A 20,035-nucleotide genomic window follows, 5' to 3' on the forward strand; every position below is an offset into this window, starting at 1 on the left:
CTGATTTGCTTTTGTTTTGTTTTTGAATGTCAGAAATGTATATTTGTGAATGTTGAGATGTTATATTGGTTTCACTGGTAAAAATAAATAATTGAAATGGGTATATATTTGTTTTTTGTTAAGTTGCCTAATAATTATGCACAGTAATAGTCATCTGCACACACAGATATCCCCCTAAAATAGCTATAACTAAAAACAAACTAAAAACTACTTCCAAAACTATTCAGCTTTGATATTAATGAGTTTTTTGGGTTCATTGAGAACATGGTTGTTGTTCAATAATAAAATTAATCCTCAAAAATACAACTTGCCTAATAATTCTGCACTCCCTGTATATATATATATATATATATATATATATATATATATATATATATATATATATATATATATATATATATATATATATATACTGATTTTTTACTTTTGCCCACTGACAAAGAAATGATCAGTCTATAACAACAACAAAAATCCAGTAAAACGCATTTCAAAAAAGTTATAAATTGATTTGCATTTTAATGAGTGAAATAGGTATTTGATCCCCTATCAATCAGCAAGATTTCTGGCTCCCAGGTGTGTTTTATACAGGTAACGAGCTAAGATTAGGAGCACTCTCTTAAAGGGAGTGCTCCTAATCTCAGCTTGTTAACTGTATAAAAGACACTTGTCCACAGAAGCAATCAATCAATTAGATTCCAAACTCTCCACCATGGCCAAGACCAAAGAGCTGTCCAAGGCTGGAATTGGCTATAAGACCATCGCCAAGCAGCTTGGTGAGAAGGTGACAACAGTTGGTGCTATTATTCACAAATGGAAGAAGCACAAAATAACTGTCAATCTCCCTCGGCCTGGGGCTCCATGCAAGATCTCACCTCGTGTTGTTTCAATGATAATGAGAACGGTGAGGAATCAGCCCAGAACTACACAGGAGGTTCTTGTCAATGATCTCAAGGCAGCTGGAACCATAGTCACCAAGAAAACAATTGGTAACACACCACGCCGTGAAGGACTGAAATCCTGCAGCGCCTGCAAGGTCAAGAAAGCACATGTACAGGCCTGTCTGAAGTATGCCAATGAATATCTGAATGATTTAGAGGAGAACTGGGTGAAAGTGTTGTGGTCAGATGAGACCAAAATCGAGCACTTTGGCATCAACTCAACTTGTCCTGTTTGGAGCAGGAATGCTGCCTATGACCCCAAGAACACCATCCCCACCGTCAAACATGGAGTTGGAAACATTATGCTTTGGGGGTGTTTTTCTGCTAAGGGGACAGAACAACTTCACCGCATCGAAGGGACGATGGACGGGGCCATGTACTGTCAAATCTTGGGTTAGAACCTCCTTCCCTCAGCCAGGGCATTGAAAATGGGTCGTGGATGGGTATGTCAGCCTCAAAACCTTAATGACTTGGAGAGGATCTGCAAAGAGGAGTGGGACAAAATCCCTCCTGAGATGTGTGCAAACTTGGTGGCCAACTACAAGAAACATCTGACCTCTGTGATTGCCAACAAGGGTTTTGTACCCACCAAGTTCTAAGTCATGTTTTGCAAAGGGGTCAAATACTTATTTCACTCATTAAAAGGCAAATCAATTTATAACTTTTTTTGAAATGCGTTTTTCTGAATTTTTTGTTGTTACTCTGTCTCTCGCTGTTCAAATAAACCTACCATTAAAATAATTATAGACTGATCATTTCAGCGTACAAAATAAGTAGGGGATCAAATAATTTTTCCCTCACTGTGTGTATATATATATATATATATATATATATATATATATATATATATATATATATATATATATATATAAAATCAAAAACACACGCACACTTTTTAAATAAATAGCATTTCTTAAATGTGTGACAATGTTGGAAACCCCTGATTTAAATGTCTTTGTCAACTGATAAAGCTGGATTGCCCACCTAACCCATTATGCACTCTTTTTTTAACTTGAAATATTCACATATTTTCCTGTAGGAAAGTGTAACTGTGAACTCTTTTCTTTATGGTGAAGTTTTTGTATCAATGTTACTTGCTAGAATTATCAGGATATTGTTTTTAATAGTATCTTATTTTCTCTTGCTTACTTCATTTAACAGATTGCAGAGTTGCATGCAGTGCCCCGCGGAATGTATGACGGGCCAGTTTACGACTTGTCATCAACACCCAAAGGTGGCACTCCTGCAGGCTCTGCTAAGGGATCTCCAACACGACAGACTCCCCCAGTCCGAAACTTGCACCACTCAGCATTTAGCCTAGCTGGTAATATGTTTTATTCTAAATGAAAAAGATTGTATTTTGTTTTGAACCACATAATGGTAGTCATTGCAGTTTAAAGTCAGAACCACTTAAAAAATGCAACGTTTATATCTGTTACTCTTACCTAGCTTAGCATAACCTAATGTACATTCAGTTTGAGTTTATGGTGGTTAATTGTGAACTTTTTATTTTACATAGTGTTGCTATACTAGAATCTTTGCTAGCTATATCAATAGTTGGTAGAAAACAGAGATACTGCAGTGTTGAGAATAATGTAATGTGAATTTTGCAATGGTAATCAGACTGTTATGGCGATACAATCATAATTTAAAGGGACATAAAACAGGTTGAGATCTGTGCATATTATAAAAGGACTAATTAATTAAAAATAGTTTGCATAATTGTTTAAAAATTGCTGCCAAGTACTGTATTTTAAAATAATTTTTCAAAAGTAAGCTAAATAAATTACATAGCTAAGCTGCCGGGAGCAGCCAACTCCACCCCCCTTATCAGTGTTTAGACACAGGCATTGTATTTCAACTGAGTTGACAGCTTCTAGGCATGCTACAGCAGATAATCCCTATGCACTTTTGTATTCTACTAAAACAACAATAGCTATAGATACAGCCATAGAAGGAAATGTTTGGGGGGAGTTAGAGCTTTACAATTCAGAAACTAAAATGAAAGGGTTAATGGCGAGGCACTGCAGTATACATTTGCAGATAAAGTTATTAAAGTACATATTATTATAGTTTTGTCTCTATCCCAACTTGTTTTATTTCCTTTTAAGTGTATAAAGTTACATGCACAAGTGTGAAAAAGTGGAGACAAAATAAAAAAATAAAAAATCTATATGATTACAGTATGAAAACATCTTTTTTTTATTAAGGGAATGTTCGAATTCTTAAATATAAATTAATTTGAAATTGTAAATAAATTTACCGTTAACATTAAAACTTGCTTAAAAATAGAAATAACATTAAAACTTGCTTATTTAAGGTTCACCACCAGTTTTAGCAAACAATATTGTAATTATTACTCATATAATTAATCATAATAATATACCTAACTTAATATTTCTGGTGTGGTTGAATCTCATTAAAAGTAGTTTTAAAGAAAATATAAAAAAAACATAATTTATGTAAGAACTTACCTGATAAATTAATTTCTTTCATATTGGCAAGAGTCCATGAGCTAGTGACATATGGGATATACAATCCTACCAGGAGAGGCAAAGTTTCCCAAACCTCGAAATGCCTATAAATACACCCCTCACCACACCCACAATTCAGTTTAACGAATAGCCAAGGAGTGGGGTGCTTTATACAAAAAATCATAACCACCATAAAAAGGGTGGGTCTCATGGACTCTTGCCAATATGAAAGAAATTAATTTATCAGGTAAGTTCTTACATAAATTATGTTTTCTTTCATGTAATTAGCTAGAGTCCATGAGCTAGTGACATATGGGATAGTAATACCCAAGATGTGGAACTCCACAGAAGAGTCACTAGAGAGGGAGGGATAAAAATAAAAACAGCCATTTTCCGCTGAAAATATTAAATCCACACCCAAAAAAATATGTTTTTCTCATAAATGAAAAGAAAAAAACTTAAAACATAAGCAGAGGAATCAAGCTGATACAACTGCCTGAAGAACTTTTCTACCAAAAACTGCTTCAGAAGAGGCAAATACATCAAAACGGTAGAATTTAGTAAATTTATGCAAAGAAGACCAAGTTGCTGCTTTGCAAATCTGATCAACTGAAGCTTCATTCATAAAAGCCCACAAGAGGAGACTGAACCAGTAAAATGAGCTGTGAATCTCTGAGGCGGGACCTGACCCGACTTCAAATAAGCCTTATGAATCAAAAGCTTAACCAAGATGCCAAGGAAATGGCAGAAGCTTTCTGACCTTTCCTAGAACCAGAAAAGACAACAAATAGACTAGAAGTCTTCCTGAAATCTTAGTAGATTCCACATAATATTTTAGAGCTCTTACAAGATCCAGAGAATGTAAGGATCTCTCCCAAAAAAATCTTAGGATTAGGACACAAAGAGGGAACAACAATTTCCCTATTAATGTTGTTAGAATTCACAACCTTAAGTAGAAATTTAAATGAAGTCCGCAAAACTGCCTTATCCTGATGGAAAATCAGAAAAGCAGACTCACAAAAAAGCAGATAAATGGGAAACTCTTCTAGCAGAAGAGATAGCCAAAAGGGACAACACTTTCCAAAAAAGTAGTTTAATGCCCAAGGAATGCATAGGTTCAAAAGGAGGAGCCTGTAAAGCCTTCAAAACCAAATTAAAACTCCAAAGAGGAGAAATTGATTTAATGACAGGCTTGATACAGACCAAAGCCTGTACAAAACAGTGAATATCAGGATGCTTAGCAATCTTTCTTTGAAACAAAACAGATCAGAGATTTGTCCCTATAAGGAACTTGCAGACAAACCTTATCCAAACCATCCTGAAGAAACTGAAAAATTCTAGGAATTCTAAAAGAATGCCAGAAGAATTTATGAGAAGAACACCATGAAATATAAGGCTTCCAAACTCGATAATAAATCTTCCTAGAAACGGATTTACGAGCCGGTAACATAGAATTAATCACTGAATCAGTGAGAACCTCTATGACTAAGCACTAGGCGTTCAATTTCCATACCTTCAAATTAATAATTTGAGATCCTGATGGAAAAAAGGAACTTGTGACAGAAAGTCTGGTCTTAAAGGAAGTGGCCAAGGTTGGCAACTGGACATCCGGACAAGATCCGCATACCAAAACCTGTGAGCCCATGCTGGAGCTACCAGAAACACAAATGATTGTTCCATGATAATCTTGGAGATCACTCTTGGAAGAAGAACTAGAGGCGGGAAGATATAAGCAGGTTGGTAAAACCAAGTAACTGCTAACGCATCCACCAACTCTGCTTGAGGATCCCTGTACCTGGACAGATACCTGGAAAGTTTCTTGTTTAGATGGGAAGCCATCAGATCTATTTCTGGAATACCCCACATCTGAACAATCTGAAAAAACACATCTGGATGGAGAAACCACTCACCCAGATATAAAGTCTGATGGCTGAGATAATCCACATCCCAATTGTCTACACCTGGGATATGAACCACAGAAATTAGATAAGAGCTGGATTCCGCCCAAGAAAGTATCCAAGATACATCTTTCATAGCTACTGGACTGTGAGTCCCACCCTGATTTTTGACATATGTCACAGTTGTGATATTGTCTGTCTGAAAACAAATGAACTGTTCTCTCTTCAGTAGAGACCAAACCTGAAGAGCCCTGAATAACACAGAGTTCTAAAATATTGATTGGAAACCTCGCCTCTTGAGATTTCTAAACCCTTGTGCTGTCAGAGATCCCCAGACAGCTCCCCAACCTGAAAGACTTGCATCTATTGTGATCACAGTACAGGTTGGATGAACAAAAGAGGCCCCCTGAACTATATGATGTGATCTAACCACCAAGTCAGAGAGAACGGAACATTGGGATTAAGGATATTAATTGTGATATCTTTGTATAATCCCTGCACCATGGATTCAGCATACAAAGCTGAAGAGGTCTCATATGAAAATTAGCAAAATGTCGCTAGGCCAAATGGAAGAGCAACAAATTGGTAATGCTTGTCTAGAAAAGAGAATCTCAGAAACCGATAGAGGTCTGGATGAATCTGAATATAAAGATATGCATCCTGTAAGTCTATTGTGGACATATAAAGACCTTGCTGAACAAAGGCAGAATAGTCCTTATAATCACCATTTTAAAAGTTGGCACTCTTACAAAACGACTCAAAATTTTCAGATCCAGAACTGGCCTGAATTAAATTTCTTTCTTTGGGACAATGAATAGATTTTAATAAAACCCCAGACTCTGTTCCTGAAACGGAACTGGTATAATTACCCCTGAAAACTCTAGGTCTGAAACACACTTCAGAAAAACCTGAGCCTTTACTAGATTTACTTGGACGCGTGAGAGAAAAAACCTTCTCACAGGTCTTGCTCTAAATCCTATTCAATACCCTTGAGAGACAATACTCTGAATCCATTGATTTTGGACAGGATCTGCCCAAATGTTTTGGAATAATTTTAATCTGCCCCCCACCAGCTGAGCTGGAATGAGGGCCGCACCTTCATGCAGACTCGGGGGCTGGCTTTGGTTTCTTTAACAGCTTGGATTTATTCCAACTTGAAGAAGGTTTCCAATTGGAACCAGATTCTTTGGGGGAAGGATTGGCTTTCTGTTCCTTATTCTGTCGAAAAGAACAAAAACAATTAGAAGCTCAAGATTTACCCTTAGATCTTTAATCCTGAGGTAAAAAAACAACTACTTTACCCCCAGTGACAGTTGAAATAATCGAATCCAACTGAGAACCAAATAAATTGTTACCTTGGAAAGAAAGAGATAGTAATCTAGACTTAGATACCATGTCAGCATTCCAATATTTGAGCCACAAAACTCTTCTGGCTAAAATAGCCAAATACCTAGATCTAACATCAAATTTGAGTATATAAAAAATGGCATTACAGATAAAATGATTAGCATGTTGCAGCAAGCGAACAATGCTAGACAAATCAGGATCTGCTTCCTGTTGTGCTAAGCTTTCCAACCAAAAAGTTGATGCAGCTGCAACATCAGCCATAGAAATGGCAGACCTGAGAAAATAGCCAGAATATCAATAAGCTTTCCTTAGATAGGATTCAAGTTTCCTATCTAAAGGGTCCCTAAAGGAAGTACTATCTTCCATAGGGATAGTAGTATGTTTAGCAAGAGTAGAAATAACCCCATCAACTTTGGTGTTTTTTTCCCAAAACTCCAATCTAACTGTTGGCAAAAGATGCAACTTTTTAAACCTAGAAAAAGGAATAAAAGAAGTACCAGGCCTATTCCATTACTTTGAAATCATATCAGAAATAGCATCAGGAACTGGAAAAACCTCTGGAGTAACCACAGGAGGTTTATAAACAGATTTTAAACATTTACTAGTTTTAGTATTGAGGACTAGTTTCCTCAATATCCAAAGTAATCAACACTTCTTTAACAAAGAACGAACATACACCATTTAAAAGAGATAAGTATATTTGTCAGTGTCAATATCTGAGATAGGATCTTCTGAATCAGATAGATCCTCATCAGAGGAGGATAATTCAGTATGTTGTCGGTCATTTGAAATTTCATCAACTTTATGAGACGTTTTAAAAGATCTTTTACGTTTATTAGAAGGCGGAATAGCAGACAAAGCCTTCTAAATCGCATCTGCACTAAAATCTTTAATATTCACAGGGATATCAGGTACATTAGATGTTGAAGGAACAGGCATTGTACTAGTACTGATGGATACATTCTCTGCATGTAAAAGCTTATCATGACAACTATTACATACCACAGCTGGAGATATCATCTCCACAAATTAACAGATATACTTAGCTTTGGTAGAACTGTTATCATGCAGCAGGGTTCCAACAGTGGTTTCTGAGACACAATCAGATTGAGACATCTTGCAAATGTAAGAGGAAAAAAACAACATATAAAGCAAAATGATCAATTTCCTTATATGGCAGTTTCAGGAATGGGAAAAAATGCAAACAGCATAGCCCTCTGATCATAGAAAAAAGCAAGAGGCATATAGGAAGTGGGGTTTTAAATAAATAAATTATTTGGCGTCAAGTATGACGCACAACGCAAAATAAAATTTTTTGGCGCTAACAACATCCGGAAATTACGCAACTCGCGTCGTTGTAGACGAAACCTTGTGCAAGGAAACCCAGTGTCAACTAAGATGCCGGAAATGAAGAATTTGCGTCACCGAACGTACCTTTGCGGCAAAAAAAATTCTCGCGCAAAGAATGACGCAATAAAGATCAGCATTTTGCAACCTCGTGAGCCTAATTTTGCCTGCGAAAAATTAATGAAAAAGCAGTCAATTTGAAAAAAGACTATACCCCAGGTAAGAAAAAATAACTTCCTAAATATGTTTCTTCTATAAGGTACGACGAGTCCACGGATTCATCCTTTACTTGTGGGATATTGTCCTCCTGCCAACAGGAAGTGGCAAAGAGCACCACAGCAGAGCTGTCTATATAGCTCCTACCTTAGCTCCACCCCCCAGTCATTCTCTTTGCCTACTCTAAGTACTAGGAAGGGTAAAGTGAAAGAGGTGATAAAATATTAGTTTTTAATTTCTTCAAGCAAGAGTTTTTTGTTTTAAATGATACCGGTGTGTACTATTTACTGTCAGGCAGCAGATGGATGAAGACTTCTGCCTGGAGGATGATGATCTTAGCATTTGTAACTAAGATCCAGTACAGTTCCCACAGAGGCTGAGGGGTGCAGGAAACTTCAGTGTGAGGAACGTTTTCATGCTATATAGCAGTGAGGTATTTAGTCATTTTTTCTGGAGAGACTGTGTATTTCAGAAAGGCTGACAGTATCCCCATGAGGGTAAGGGTAAGCAGTAATCCTAAGAGCTATAGAAAGGCATTACTAAGCTTGCATAAGGGGCTAATTACAAAAATGGTTGACACTGAGTTTTGAATGTTTGTGGGCAAACGTTTTATAAACTGGGAGTGCTGTTAACGTTTTGTGGGCAACTTTATTGAGGGTACACTTGGCTTATTTTTTGGGTCTCAGAACCCACATGGCTAGTTTAAAACCGCTCTGGTGCGGTTCTTTGAGGCTGTAGAAACATCGAGTGAGATGGGCGGAGCCTATTTTCGCACCTCAGATGCGCAGTTGTTTTCACTCAGCAAGTTCCAACTCCTGAGGGCCCTTGTGGATGTTTTGGGCCAAATTGAAGCTTTAACCCCATATTTACTATCCCTGAGGGCAGGTAGGCGCCACAGCAGGGCTGTGGCAAGGTACTGGGGGTGTTTTTTTTCCGGATTTAGGCCTAATTTCAATCTGGTTTGCACATTAAGGGGTTAAATGTTAAATTTCCTTGTGGGGCAAACTTAACTACACATATTGAGTCTGCTTGCAAAAATTTGAAAAATTTGGTGCATTTTAACCCTTTAAGGACAAGGCCATTTTTTACTAACAACTTGTGCAATTATGGTTGTAAATGCTTCTCTGGGATCCCCTTTGTTCAGAAATAGCAGACATATATCACTTTGGCATTACTTTTTGGTAATTAGAAGGCCGCTAAATGCCACTGCGCATCACACGTGTATTATGCCCAGCAGTGAAGGGGTTAATTAGGGAGCATGTAGGGAGCGTCTAGGGTTAATTTTAGCTTTAGTGTAGTGTAGTAGACAACCCCAAGTATTGATCTAGGCCCATCTTGGTATATTTCATGCTACCATTTCACCGCTAAATGCGATCAAATAAAAAAAAAACGTAAAATTTTTCACAATTATAGGTTTCTCACTGAAATTATTTACAAACAACTTTTGCAAGTATGGCAAAAATGATTGTAAATGCTTCTCTGTGATCCCCTTTGTTTAGCAATAGCAGACATATATGGCTTTGGTGTTGCTTTTTGGTAATTATAAGGTAGCTAAATGCCGCTGCGCACCACATGTGTATTATGCCCAGCAGTGCAGGGGTTAATTAGGTCATTTGTAGGGAGCTTGCAGGGTTAATTTTAGCTTTAGTGTAGAGATCAGCCTTCCACCTGACACATCATACCCCAGGATCCCTCCCAAACAGCTCTCTTCCCTCCCCCATCCCACAATTGTCCCCGCCATCTTAAGTACTGGCAGAAAGTCTGCCAGTACTAAAATAAAAGGTGTATTAAAAAAAAAAATAATGTATAGCATATTTACATATGCAGCTGTGTAGGATCCCCCCTTAGCCCCCACCCTCCCTGATCCCCCCCCAAACAGCTCTCTAACCCTCCACCTCTAACTTACTGGGAGCCAAAAATTAAAAAAAAAACATTTTTATTTGCAAACTGGGTACTGGCAGACAGCTGCCAGTACCCAGTTTGCAAATAAAAATGTTTTTTTTTAATTTTTTTTTATTTTTTTCCCTTTTTTCTGTGGTGTAGCTTCCCCCCCCCCACAGACCAATCCCCCACCCGCTCCCAGATCCCTTAGATTTACTTTCATTAGGGATTTTATCCCCCCTTACTGTCACTTATATAAAATGTTTTTTCTGTAGTGAAGCGGTTCCCACCCGCTCCCTCCCCGTGCACGCGCCGCCGCCCCCCGTGCACACTCGCTCCCGTGCGCGCTCCCGACAACCCCGCCCCCGATCCCACCCCCCTCTCTCTTCAGCCTTTCATCGATGGCCGCCCACCCGCCTCCCACGTCAGCTCCCACCCACCAACGATTGCGGCCATCGATGCCGGTGCAGAGAGGGCCACACAGTGGCTCTCTCTGCATCGGATGGGGGAAAAATGTTATTGCAGGATGCAATAACCGTATTGCAAGAACTGCAATAACCGTAAAAAACCTTTAATCACCAAAGTCGTACAGGGTACGTCGCTGGTCTTTAAAGACCAGGTTGTGTGCGACGTACCCTGTACGACTCGTGTCGTTAAGGGGTTAAAGCAGTTTTGCAGAACGTGTATGCTTTTTTTTCTCTTAAAGGCGCAGTACCGTTTTTTAAGATTGTTATTTTTTTCACTAAATAAAGTGTTTTCATGCTTGTTTGTAGTCATTACTAGCCTGTTCAACATGTCTGACATTGAAGAAAGTCATTGTTCAATATGTTTAGAAGCCATTGTGGAACCCCCACTTAGAATGTGTCCCTCATGTACTGAAAGGTCAATAAATTGCAAAGAACATATTTTATCTGATAAAAGTATGTCGCAGGATGATTCTCAGTCAGAAGGGAATCAGGTTATGCCATCTAATTCTCCCCAAGTGTCACAACCATTAACGCCCGCACAAGCGACGCCAAGTACTTCTAGTGCGTCTAATTCTTTCACCCTGCAAGATATGGCCGCAGTTATGAATACTACCCTCACAGAGGTTTTATCTAAGCTGCCTGGGTTGCAGGGGAAGCGCAGTATGTCTGTTGTGAGAGTAAATGCTGAGTCCTCTGATGCTTTATTACCCATATCCGATGTACCCTCACAATGTTCTGAGTTGGGGGTGAGGGATTTGCTGTCTGAGGGAGAGATTTCTGATTCAGGAAAGATGTTCCCTCAGACAGACTCAGATATGACGGTTAATAAATTTAAACTAGAACACCTACGCTTATTGCTCAGGGAGGTTTTAGCGACTCTGGATGATTGTGACCCTATTGTAGTTCCAGAGAAATTGTGTAAAATGGACAGATTTCTAGAGGTTCCTGTCTACACTGATGTTTTTCCGGTCCCTAAGAGGATTTCGGACATTGTTACTAAGGAGTGGGATAGACCAGGTATTCCATTCGCTCCCCTTCCTACTTTTAAGAAAATGTTTCCCATATCAGACACCATGCGGGACTCGTGGCAGACGGTCCCTAAGGTGGAGGGAGCTATTTCTACCCTGGCTAAGCGTACAACTATACCTATTGAGGACAGTTGTGCTTTCAAAGATCCTATGGATAAAAAATTAGAGGGTTTCCTAAAGAAAATTTTTGTTCATCAGGGTTTTCTTCTCCAACCTATAGCATGCATTGTTCCTGTATCTACTGCAGCTGCTTTTTGGTTCAAGGCTCTGGAGGAGGCTCTTCAGGTTGAGACCCCATTAGATGATATTCTGGATAGAATTAGGGCTCTCAAGCCCTAATTCTTTCATTACAGATGCCGCTTTTCAACTGGCTAAATTAGAGGCAAAGAATTCAGGTTTTGCCATTTTAGCGCGTAGAGCGTTATGGCTTAAGTCCTGGTCTGCTGATGTGTCATCAAAATCTCTTTGCTCAGGCTTGGGCAAGAGACGTTCAGGACTCCAAGGCTTTAGAAATCGTAACCCAGGGGTATCTTCTAGATTTCAAAGATTCTCCTCCAAGGGGGAGATTCCATCTTTCTCAATTGTCTGTAAACCAGACAAAAAGAGAGGCGTTCTTACGCTGTGTAGAAGACCTATATACCATGGGAGTGATCTGACCAGTTCCGAAAACAGAACAGGGGCAGGGGTTCTACTCCAATCTGTTTGTGGTTCCCAAAAAAGAGGGAACCTTCAGACCAATTTTAGATCTCAAGATCCTAAACACAGAGTCCCATCCTTCAAGATGAAGACCATTCGGACTATTTTACCAGTGATCCAGGAGAGTCAATATATGACCACCGTGGACTTAAAGGATGCGTATCTACACATCCCTATCCACAAAGATCATCACCAGTTCCTCAGGTTCGCCTTTCTGGACAAACATTACCAGTTTGTTGCTCTTCCCTTCAGGTTGGCCACAGCTCCCAGAATTTTTACAAGAGTTCCATTCCTGGGAACTCTGATAGATTCGGTGGACATGAAATTTTTTCTGACGGAGGTCAGGAAATCAAAGATTTTAACCATCTGCCGAGCTCTTCATTCCATTCCTCGGCCGTCAGTGGCTCTGTGTATGGAGGTAATCGGACTAATGGTAGCGGCAATGGACATAGTTCCTTTTGCTCGCTTGCATCTCAGACCACTGCAACTATGCATGCTCAAACAGTGGAATGGGGATTATGCAGATTTATCTCCTCAGATAAATCTGGATCAAGAGACCAGAGACTCTCTTCTTTGGTGGTTGTCACAGGATCATCTGTCCCAGGGAATGTGTTTCCGCAGGCCAGCATGGGTCATAGTGACGACGGACGCCAGCCTATTGGGCTGGGGTGCAGTCTGGAATTCCCTGAAAGCACAGGGTTTGTGGACTCAGGAGGAGGCTCTCCACCCAATAAATATTCTAGAACTGAGAGTGATATTCAACGCGCTTCTGGCGTGGCCTCAGCTGGCTTCGGCCAGATTCATAAGATTCCAGTCGGACAATATCACGACTGTAGCATATATCAATCATCAGGGGGGAACAAAGAGTTCTCTAGCGATGATAGAGGTTACCAAAATAATTCGATGGGCAGAGACTCACTCTTGCCATCTATCAGCAATCTATATCCCAGGAGTGGAGAACTGGGAGGCGGATTTTCTAAGTCTTCAGACTTTTCAGACTTTTCATCCGGGTAAGTGGGAACTCCATCCGGAGGTGTTTGCACAATTGATTCAGCAATGGGGCACACCAGATTGGATCTGATGGCGTCTCGTCAGAATGCCAAACTTCCTTGTTACGGGTCCAGGTCAAGGGATCCTTAGGCAGTACTGATAGATGCTCTAGCAGTACCCTGGTCGTTCAATCTGGCTTATGTGTTTCCACCATTTCCTCTCCTTCCTCGTTTGCCAGAATCAAACAGGAGAGAGCTTTGGTGATTTTGATAGCACCTGCGTGGCCACGCAGGACTTGGTATGCAGACATGGTGGACATGTCATCTCTTCCACCATGGACTCCGCCACTGAGACAGGACCTTCTGATTCAAGGTCCGTTTCAGCATCCAAAGCTAGTTTCTCTGCGGCTGACTGCTTGGAGATTGAACGCTTGATTTTATCCAAGCGGGGTTTCTCTAAGTCGGTCATAGATACCTTGATTCAGGCTCGAAAGCCTGTCACTAGGAAAATTTATCATAAGATATGGCGTAAATATCTTTATTGGTGCGAATCCAAAGGCTACTCATGGAGTAAGATCAGGATTCCTAGGATGTTGTCCTTTCTTCAAGACGGATTGGAGAAGGGGCTATCAGCTAGTTCCTTAAAGGGACACTTAACACCTGTCTTCTAATAATCCCTAAAACCTACTTTTTCTTATTAATAAAAATAAAATAATTACTGCTGTCTATTTTTTCTGTTCCTCTTACCCCAAACTGTTGAAGGAGATTGTTTTGAAGTACAGTGTTGATCCAGTGCTTGATTTCCTAAGTAAGCTGCCATATTGTAACGCACGTTTCAGGGGCACAGTAGTCACATGCTCATAATGCAGTCACATGACACGCACAGCATCTGCAGCGTGTGAGCTGCAATCCGAAGATACATATTTATTTGTCACAGTGTAAATGAATTAGCTTTCTCCCTCTGTTTATATTCACACACATTATGCAGCACATTTGAAATAAAATGCTTTATAAGCACTGTTTATGTTTTTAATGCCCCCACAGTTTTACTCTTACTGCCCACAAGATTTATGCTCTAAGCTAAAAAACGCTGTGTGCAGTTTTCAGGCACTATTGTCGCAAATTATTTGTAAGCTCCGTGAGGGAGAGAGGGAGGCTCTCAGACACGCTGCAGAAGATTTATGCTTCTTATGACCTCTCCTGCGCTGCTTATGTAAAGCACTTGTACCAGCCAGCTAACTGATCAGTTAGTAATGATCGTCTGTTTTATTTACCCGTGTGATCTGCTCTTGTCACACCCTCTGATGATCACAGACACAGTTCTGCTCTAGTGACTGTGTCTTGGCAGAGGGTGTGACAGGAGCAGTTCACACTGGTAAATAAAACAGATGATCATTACTAACTGATCAGTTAGCTGGTACAAGAGCTTTACATAAGCAGGAGAGTTCATGAGAGGCAGAAATCTTCTGCACGGCCACAGAGTATATCCAGCGTGTCTGAGAGCCACCCTCTCCCTCATGATTTACAATAGTGCCTGAAAACGGCAAAGGGCTTTTAATTAGACTAGAGCATAAAACTTGTGGCCAAGAATAAAACTGTGGGGGGCGTTAAAAACATAAATATTGCTTATGAAGCATTTTATTTCAATTGTGCTACATAAATGTGTGAATATAAATAGTTGGGGAAAGCTTATACATTTAGACTATGAGTGACAAATAAATATCTTCAGACAATGCAGCTCACACGCTGCAAACAGATGTGATTCTCTAAGTTATATGTAACAAATAATATGCTGTGTGTGTCATGTGACTGTATCATGAGCAGGTGACTACTGTGCCCCTGTAAGGTATGTTCCAATATGGCAGCTTACATAGTAGAATCAAGCACTAGATCAACACTGTACTTCAAAACAATCTTCATCAACAGTTTGGGGTAAGAAGAACAAATAAAATAGACAGCAGTGATTATTTTATTTTTATTAATAAGATAAAGTAGGTTTTAGCCATTTTCAGCAGGTGTTAAATGTCCCTTTAAAGGGACAGATATCTGCCTTATCAATTCTACTGCACAAGTGTCTGGCAGATGTTCCAGACGTTCAGTCGTTCTGTCAGGCTTTAGTTAGAATCAAGCCTGTGTTTAAACCTGTTGCTCCGCCATGGAGTTTGAATTTAGTTCTTAAAGTTCTTCAAGGGGTTCCGTTTGAACCTATGCATTCCATAGATATTAAGCTTCTATCTTGGAAAGTTCTGTTTTTAGTTGCTATCTCTTCGGCTCGAAGAGTTTCTGAATTATCTGCATTGCAATGCGACTCGCCTTATCTTGTTTTCCATGCTGATAAGGTGGTTTTGCGTACCAAACCTGGATTCCTTCCTAAGGTTGTTACTAATAGGAATATCAATCAGGAAATTGTTGTTCCTTCTCTGTGTCCTAATCCTTCCTCTAAGAAGGAGCGTCTGTTGCACAACTTGGACGTGGTTCATGCTTTGAAGTTTTACTTGCAAGCAACCAAAGATTTGTAAGGCTGCGACTTGGTCTTCGCTTCATACCTTTTCCAAATTTTACAAATTTGATACTTTTGCTTCTTCGGAGGCTATTTTTGGGAGAAAAGTTCTTCAAGCAGTGGTGCCTTCTGTTTAACCATCTGTCTTGTCCCTCCCGTTCATCCGTGTCCTGTAGCTTTGGTATTGTATCCCACAAGTAAAGGATGAATCCGTGGACTCGTCGTACCTTATAGAAGAAAAGTAAATTTATGCTTACCTGATAAATTAATTTCTTCTATGGTACGACGAGTCCACGGCCCGCCCTGTCATTTTAAGACAGATTATATTTTTTTTATTTTAAACTTCAGTCAACTCTGCACCTTGTAGTTTCTCCTTTTTCTTCCTGTACCTTCGTGGAATGACTGGGGGTGGAGCTAAGGGAGGAGCTATATAGACAGCTCTGCTGTGGTGCTCTTTGCCACTTCCTGTTGGCAGGAGGATAATATCCCACAAGTAAAGGATGAATCCGTGGACTAGTCGTACCATAGAAGAAATTAATTTATCAGGTAAGCATAAATTTACTTTTTCCAATTTTGAAACTGATAGTCTGCAAATGGAAATATACATAAACCTGACTCATGGCAAATATAAGTACAATACATATAAATTGTGGGTGTGGTGAGGGGTGTACTTATAGGCATTTTGAGGTTTGGGAAACTTTGCCCCTCCTGGTAGGATTGTATATCCCATACGTCACTAGCTCATGGACACTTGCCAATTACATGAAAGAAAATGTTTGCACTTCTCTGGCAGTTAGAAGCAGGTTGATGTTTCAGCACCTAATGGATTATACAAAATATATAAATATATTAGGCAGTTAATGGAAGGGGCATAAGACCAGTCATTGTAAAGAGGACACTAACTACTCTTTCTCCAAAATAGGGTCTGGGGAGATAAGGACTTTGAAAGAGCTACACTACCCCTCCATAAAAAACTTTGTGGCGCCTAGTGGTATAGGAGATCACTGTTTGCATGATCCCTCTTTCAGTGAATGGTCTCATGCAATGCTTAGTAAAACAAAGGGTAAAGTAGTGGATAAGGTTTCCAAATTTGTGCTAATCTGATGCAATGTATTTTTTTCCCCATAGGAAACCAGGGAGATGAGAGTGGCGTCCGTTCTGCCAGTAGAAGGATTGTAGCTCCCCCAGGTGGACGTTCCAATATAACATCTCTCAGCTAAACACCCAAGAATATAAAAATAATGAAAAACCAAAATGGTACAATTGGTATTTAAGGAGGAAAAATGTTAACAAAGTAAAAATTCAAACCAAGTTCAGTCTGAAGATTTATTAACCCTCAGGCCTTATGTTTTACAAATGCTTTTTTGCTACCTAGCTTTAAAAGTGTTGCTTTTTTTCATAATTGCATAGCCTTAATTTTCAACCAGTGCATGCAGTTCAGTCAGTTTCATTTTCAGAAGGTTTTTGTTTCAATTACATTCTCATATTCTATTTTCTGAAATGACACATTGGTCAAAGATATCTGATGGGTGAATTCATTAGTTGTGGAAAATCATGGGTCTCCTGTTGACTCGCTTTTCTGTTTTTATACAAGAATTGCAATAAAATAGAGGTCCCTAACACGTCTCTGTGTCTTTTACTCTTTAAATAAAATCAAATGGATTTACAAATTAAGCAAAATGATTCATATTAGTATGAAACAACAAGTACGCATTTAAATGGAATAAAATACATCTACATATATAAAAATTTAACATTTAAAGGGACATTACTGATGAAAAAATAAATACCAACTCAATCATATACAACCACAGATTAAAACGCAAATGGACACACACATGACGAGGACAAACTAATTTAAAAATTATGTCCTATTAGGATAAACCAACATAAAAATTTCATATGAATATGAATCATTTTGCGTTCTTTATATTAATCTGTTTTTAATAGGTAATTCATTGTCACTTGTAAAAATACACCCACATACATTTGGCAACTATATGTATTCAATCTCTTTATTTTATCTCAACAGTATGTCACTCCATTAGCCATTAGATCGTAACCATAAAGTGTTCATATATATAATTTCCTTATAAGACCAAACTACTAATAAATAAGTCCGATTACTATCTGTCAAATGCCAAAATGAATTATCATTATAAACAAAAAACACGCTGTATACACTACGTAAGCACATCACGTGGTTGTTACTGAATTGGATAGCGAATATAATTGGGTTAGCACGCTTCACACGTTGCCCAATGAAAAGAGGGGTGTGTTTAGGATATACGGTATTTAAACCAAGTCTATGGCGGCATTCAGTATACACACTTGTTTAACTCTTGACAAAGTTTGCTTAGTAGGCAGATGAAACACGTGTCGAGTCAGAGGTGGTCTGATCATTACATTTGGACACTTTATCTAGCCCTGTTGTGGCTACTAGCTTTTATAAGTACTTTTAAGAGAGGATCGTACTGGATCTCGGAAGGGGACGGTAACGAACCTAAGCTGGATATTATGAAGTTTACATTCACTTTAATAATGCATAGTAAAACAACTTTGCAATATACCTTCATTATTTATTTTGTCCTGCATTTTCTAATTTAAACTGGATTTCTTTTTAAAGACACGATGAGTCCACGGATTTCATCCTTACTTGTGGGATATTCACCTCCTGGTCAGCAGGAGGAGGCAAAGAGCACCACAGCAGAGCTGCTATATATAGCTCCTCCCTTCCCTCCCACTTCAGTCATTCTCTTTGCCTACGTTAGTGATAGGAAGAGGTAAAGTGAGGTGTTAGTTTAGATTCTTCAATCAAGAGTTTATTATTTTTAAAGTAGTGCCCGAGAGTGCTGCTTTGTTCTAGGGTGTAGCCGTAGTCCATATCAGTCTCTTCAGTAGAGCTTTTGGTGACTTTAGAGCAATAGGAACTTGTGGGACATAATTCTCACTGCGCCTCCTGTATATTTATGCTGCCCTAATCCTGATAGCCTAAGCACACTTAACTCAGGCTTTATCATTTTCCACAGGGCTATGGGAGGGAGAGGACCTCCTAAACCTGCTGAGCTGCCCTGCTGTCAAGCAGAATACAAAGGTAAGTGCTGGCTTTTTATCCTGGGTCTGAAGCAATAAGGAGGTTTTAGGACAGAGGAGTATAGCACTTTTTACTGGGACATATATCTCCTATATATATATTTAAAGGAGGGTTATGTGACAGCATGGTAATGGCAGGCACTGGGGCTCAGGAGTGTGGCTTCTGGGGGCATTTTCACTGAACTGAAGGAAATATGCTTGTTAGACAGAGAGAGGCTAATCTGCATGATTTATACTTTTAATAGGCATTGCTCCCTTATACCGTTTATTTGGTATTACAATTGCCAGGTTCTCTATACCATTCATTTGGTATTACAATTGCCAGGTCCACTAAGTACAGTTGCTCCCGGTAGTCTGTCTATATGATAAAATGGCGACCGGGAGAACGTGTATTATTACGCCCACGAAGGGCGGGGTTATATTTCTCTTGTAAGATCTATCGAGTCCACGGATTCATCCTTTACTTGTGGGATATTCTCCTTCCCAACAGGAAGTGGCAAAGAGAGCACACAGCAGAGCTGTCCATATAGCTCCACCCCCCAGTCATTCTCTTTGCCGGCTCTAAGCAATCGGAAGGGTAAAGTGAATGTGGTGTTAGAAATGTAGTTTTTATTTTCTACAAGCAAGTTTGTTATTTTAAATGGTACCAGTGTGTACTATTTACTCTCTAGCAGAAAGGAGATGAAGATTTCTGCAGGGAGGAAGATGATTTTAGCATGTTGTAACTAAAATCCACTGCTGTTCCCACAAAGGACTGAGGAGTGCAAGAAAACTTCAGTTGGGGGGAACGGTTTGCAGGTTAGGCTGCAATAAGGTATGTTCAGTCATTTATTTCTAGACAAGACTGTGATAATGCTAGAAAAGGCTGATAATTTCCCCATGAGGGAAGGGTAAGCTGTATTCAGAGACTAAGTATGGAATTTCAAGCTTACGTAACAGGGCTAGTTTATACTGGTTGACACTATTTTCATGGCAAACGGTTTTTATTGAAAATATCGTTTTTTTGAGACACTTTGAAGGTTCCTTTGGGTTTCTTTCAGGGGTTGTTACCCACATGGCTATTATTAAAACACTTGGGAGTGTTTCTTTAGGCCTCACAGGCACCGTAGTGAGGTGGGTGGGGCCTAATTTCGCGCCTCAGATGCGCAGTTATATTTGACT

The 20,035-nt window shown here is 39.4% G+C and overlaps 1 protein-coding gene across 2 annotated transcripts in view; it reads left to right on the forward strand.

Moving 5' to 3' along the window:
- Window positions 1-17,401, forward strand: part of DPYSL3 (dihydropyrimidinase like 3) — a 609,221-nt gene extending 591,820 nt beyond the window's left edge. For both annotated transcript variants that reach the window (XM_053717144.1, XM_053717145.1), the window contains exons 13-14: window positions 2,100-2,262; window positions 16,910-17,401. In XM_053717144.1, coding sequence (XP_053573119.1) covers window positions 2,100-2,262; window positions 16,910-17,001 — 255 coding nt within the window. In that variant the 3' untranslated portion in view covers window positions 17,002-17,401. The remainder of the gene's footprint in view (window positions 1-2,099; window positions 2,263-16,909) is intronic.
- Window positions 17,402-20,035: the final 2,634 nt, after the last annotated feature.

Source organism: Bombina bombina, chromosome 6, assembly GCF_027579735.1.
Source record: "Bombina bombina isolate aBomBom1 chromosome 6, aBomBom1.pri, whole genome shotgun sequence".
NCBI lineage: Eukaryota > Metazoa > Chordata > Amphibia > Anura > Bombinatoridae > Bombina > Bombina bombina.